Consider the following 3,699-nt stretch of genomic DNA (forward strand, 5'->3'; position numbering starts at 1 on the left):
CATGCGCTGACGCCTGCACTCAGTACTCGTCAGCCTCGTACAGTAGCACTGCCGACAGACCCATCTCCTCCCTCAATGCTAGTGCTCCATCGTACTATTCATATCTATATTACTACTTATTATCATATAATGTATGTTACTCTGACGATTCCATCTGCGCTAGTACGCTCGCTCATTGTACACATACGGTACAGTAGTTAATATTTGCGCGTGCTCTACTACTAAAGTATCAATCAACACAAAGACATAATAGAGACATAAAGTTACGCTAGAGTACTTTACTTTTCGGTGTGTCTTCGTTTCCTCTTTTTTTTCCCTCACACTCTTTCGTATAAAAAACATAGTCGGGTTACGCAGCGATCACTAAATCATGCGAAAAGAACTCTTTAATTATTAGTGTGTAGGGGGGTTGGAGGGAGGAGTAAGGAAGAAAAAAGAGGCTTGGCTTTTTATGACTTTTCAACTTTGCCCACTATTTCTTTTTTATTGTTTTTTTATTCCTTTTTCTTCATATCTAATTATCCTTCGTTTATTTCATTTCTCGAGCAATGGACTAGGTATCAGGGGCCGTTCGTGTAGTAAACATTTTACCCATAGGGGTCAGTGCGCGTCATAGTGACTGGTCGACCACCTGTTCCGGTCATTCCAGTCATTTGGTGGTAATGGCCGCTTAGACTTTTATATATATAGATAACTCCCATGATCATGTACAGCAGGGGTCCTCAAACTTTTTAAACAGGGGGCTAGTTCACTGTCCCTCAGACCGTTGGAGGGCCGGACTATAGTTTAAAAAAAAAACTATGAACAAATTCCTATGCACACTGCACATATCTTATTTTGAAGTAAAAAAACAAATGTTTTTGGCAGGCCGAATGTGGCCCGCAGGCCGTAGTTTGAGGACCCCTGATGTACAGTTTTTAATTCTCCTTTTCCTTGAAGGTTCAGATGCAGCCAACAACATGGACCAGTCTCTAGTTGAGATATGTCCTTCCTGGGTTCCATGTCACTATAGTCTTCTCTCTGGCCCTTTCTCCTTGGCTAAGCTCCTTTCTGCCCTTGATTTCAACAACAGCTCCCTCAAAGTTCTGTCCCACTTTTCTCACTATATACTGTTTCTTTGGGGGGGATTGTATTCATACTGACTCCAATCATAACCAATACGTTGACGACTCTCAGCCCTCTGTGTTCAACTCAGATCACTCTCCTGAGCTCCAGGCCCACAGATCCAACAGCTTCCTCAGATATTTTTAACTTGGATACCTGCAGGCACTAAAATCATCCTGTTCAAAACCAAAATCATTTTCCTTCACCAAACCTACTTCTCTTTCCACTATAGCTGTCTCAGTAACTATCCTACTTGTTGCTAGGCAGTTTCAGGCGCTGAGGATACATCAGAAAATAAGATAGGCATTATCCCTGCCTTCCTGGAGCTTATTCTAGTTCGGGTAGATAGAGAGATTAAACTCAAACAAAGAAGATAATTTCATGCTTTGAAGAATATAAAACTCTATAGGTGTTTATCAGGATGGGAGTAGAGGGGTGCACACGTGTTTGCTCATGTGTGTGTTCGTGTGCCTACGTCAGGTCTCCCTGTGGAGGTGTCACAGGAATATATAATCTGAATGAGAGGATGGCCCCAGCCATTCAAAAATCTGTGGAAAAATAGCTCCATGTGATAGCAATAATGAGACCTGCTGGTTCAAAGGCCAGAAAAGGGGCCAGCGGGACAGAAACACAATGAGTATTTTTACCTCCAGACCAGACCTCATCCCCGAACTTCAGAATACCAGAGCCAACTACCAACTGGATATCACCACTAGGATGTCTAATAGGCAACTTGGTCTTCATACGCCCAACACCAACCTAGCTTCCTCCTCCAAACCTGTTCCTTCACTTTTCTAAATGACAATTCCATTCTCCCAGCTGCTCAAGCTAAAAACCCTGGAGTCATACTTGACTCCACCCCACATCCAATCTATCAACAAATCTTATTGGCTCTACCTTCAAAATACATTCAGAATCCAACTGCTTTCACCTCCACTGCTACCACATTGATCTGAGGTGAAATATTTGGAACGTACCCTTTAAACAAGGCACAATCATCAAAGGTTTTCCAGTTTGGGCAGAGAAGTGACAGATGCCTATAGTGGTGTGCTGGGGGCAGCTCACACCAGCTCACAAGAGCACTGGGAGATTTTCAGGAATGTTGCAAGATAGTTGACATCATGGTGATAGCATGAATTGAGCCATGGTGGGAATATTTATACTAAGGATATTGGCAAACATTATAAACCAGGGCTCCCTTCTTCACCCCTTTACCCTACACCCTGGTAACTGGCTGTTCAGCATTTACTAGCACACAACTGCATGTGAAAATCTGTATTACAGAAAGATAATTCTTGTGTCATGTGGCTCTCTACAGATGTATCTGAATTACACATTAGAATCACCTAAGAAACTTTTCCCACCATACATCTGCCTGCCTGCCTGAAATCACTAAGGACCACTAGATCAGGAACACTTATTTAGAGGCTATTGGTAGTTACGCAGGTGAGAGATGAAGGTACCAAGCATAGGAAAGAAGAGGAGAGTTGAGATAAACCTAGAATAGAATGAATGGGCTTTGGTATTTACTCTGAGAACTAAATTCCTTTTCTTCACATCACTCCTCAGTTTGTAATCACAGACTCATTCCTGTGATTTTTTAAAAATTGACTTCAGATAAAAGAAGGGAGAGAGAGTGAGATAAGAAATATCAATGATGAGAGAGAATCATTGCTCGGCTGCCTCCCGCATACCCACTCCTGGGGATTGAGCATGTGCCCCCACCAGAGACCGGGAATCGAACTGTGACCCCCTGGTTCATGGATCAATGCTCAACCACTTAGCCACACTGGCAAGACTCTGTGAATCCTTTAACATCTGTCTTTCTTTCCAGACTATGCATTCCATGAGGGCAGGGGCTGCATGTTTGCCCACAATGTATCCCCAGAACAGAGCCCAATGCCTACGCCAGCGGGACCTCATGGAAGAGTCATTAAATGAAGAAAGGACAGAGAAGGAGAAAGAAGAGTCAATAACGACATTCAAGTTTCTAGCTTAGGTGACAGAAAGGAGAAACATGCACAAAAGAGTAAGTGTGTTTGGGGTCTTAGAGGGGAGGATTGGGAAATGCTGACTAGAAGTGCTTCTGAATCTCCAGGCAGTGACATCCAGCTGATAGCTGGAAATATGAGTCTTAAACTTGGGCTTTAGGGCCTGGGAAAGACCCTCTGGACTATAAAATGCAACCTCGAATTCTTCCATTAGAATCTGAATTGTCACTGAGGAAGTTTCAACTTCCTTCTTTCAAGACTCACCCGAACTTCAGCCTCCCGGGGCCTCCCGTTGAGGTCGCACTTGGACCCATTGCCATAGGTCTGGCTGTGGTAGCGTTTCAGGCGATGCTGCTTGGAGGCCTGGGGGTGACATCAGGCAGGAAAGAGAGGATGTGAGAAAGAGAGAAAGGAGGAAGAATGGCCACCAAGCTCTAAGAAACATGTCAGCTAATCCTGACCCTCCCCTTCTCGTCAGGGCTTTTAGTCTGCAGCCAGCAACCCTTTCTCTCCCAGTCCCACACTCCTGCCACCTTGGCTGTTTCATCATCCCAGTCGAAGGCTGATTGGTAGTAGCCCAGATACAGGACTTCACCTTTGATCT

General features: G+C 44.1%; 1 protein-coding gene across 3 annotated transcripts in view; it reads right to left on the bottom strand.

The window, feature by feature from the left end:
• The window catches only part of OS9 (OS9, endoplasmic reticulum lectin), a 17,251-nt gene that overhangs the window by 11,204 nt on the left and 2,348 nt on the right, over window positions 1-3,699 (bottom strand). For all 3 annotated transcript variants that reach the window (XM_023757965.1, XM_023757963.1, XM_023757964.1), the window contains exons 4-5: window positions 3,629-3,699; window positions 3,360-3,458 (exon numbers count right to left, since the gene is read on the bottom strand). In XM_023757965.1, coding sequence (XP_023613733.1) covers window positions 3,360-3,458; window positions 3,629-3,699 — 170 coding nt within the window. The remainder of the gene's footprint in view (window positions 1-3,359; window positions 3,459-3,628) is intronic.

The sequence above is a fragment of the Myotis lucifugus genome, unplaced genomic scaffold (assembly GCF_000147115.1).
Source record: "Myotis lucifugus unplaced genomic scaffold, Myoluc2.0 scaffold_119, whole genome shotgun sequence".
Taxonomy (NCBI): Eukaryota; Metazoa; Chordata; class Mammalia; order Chiroptera; family Vespertilionidae; genus Myotis; species Myotis lucifugus.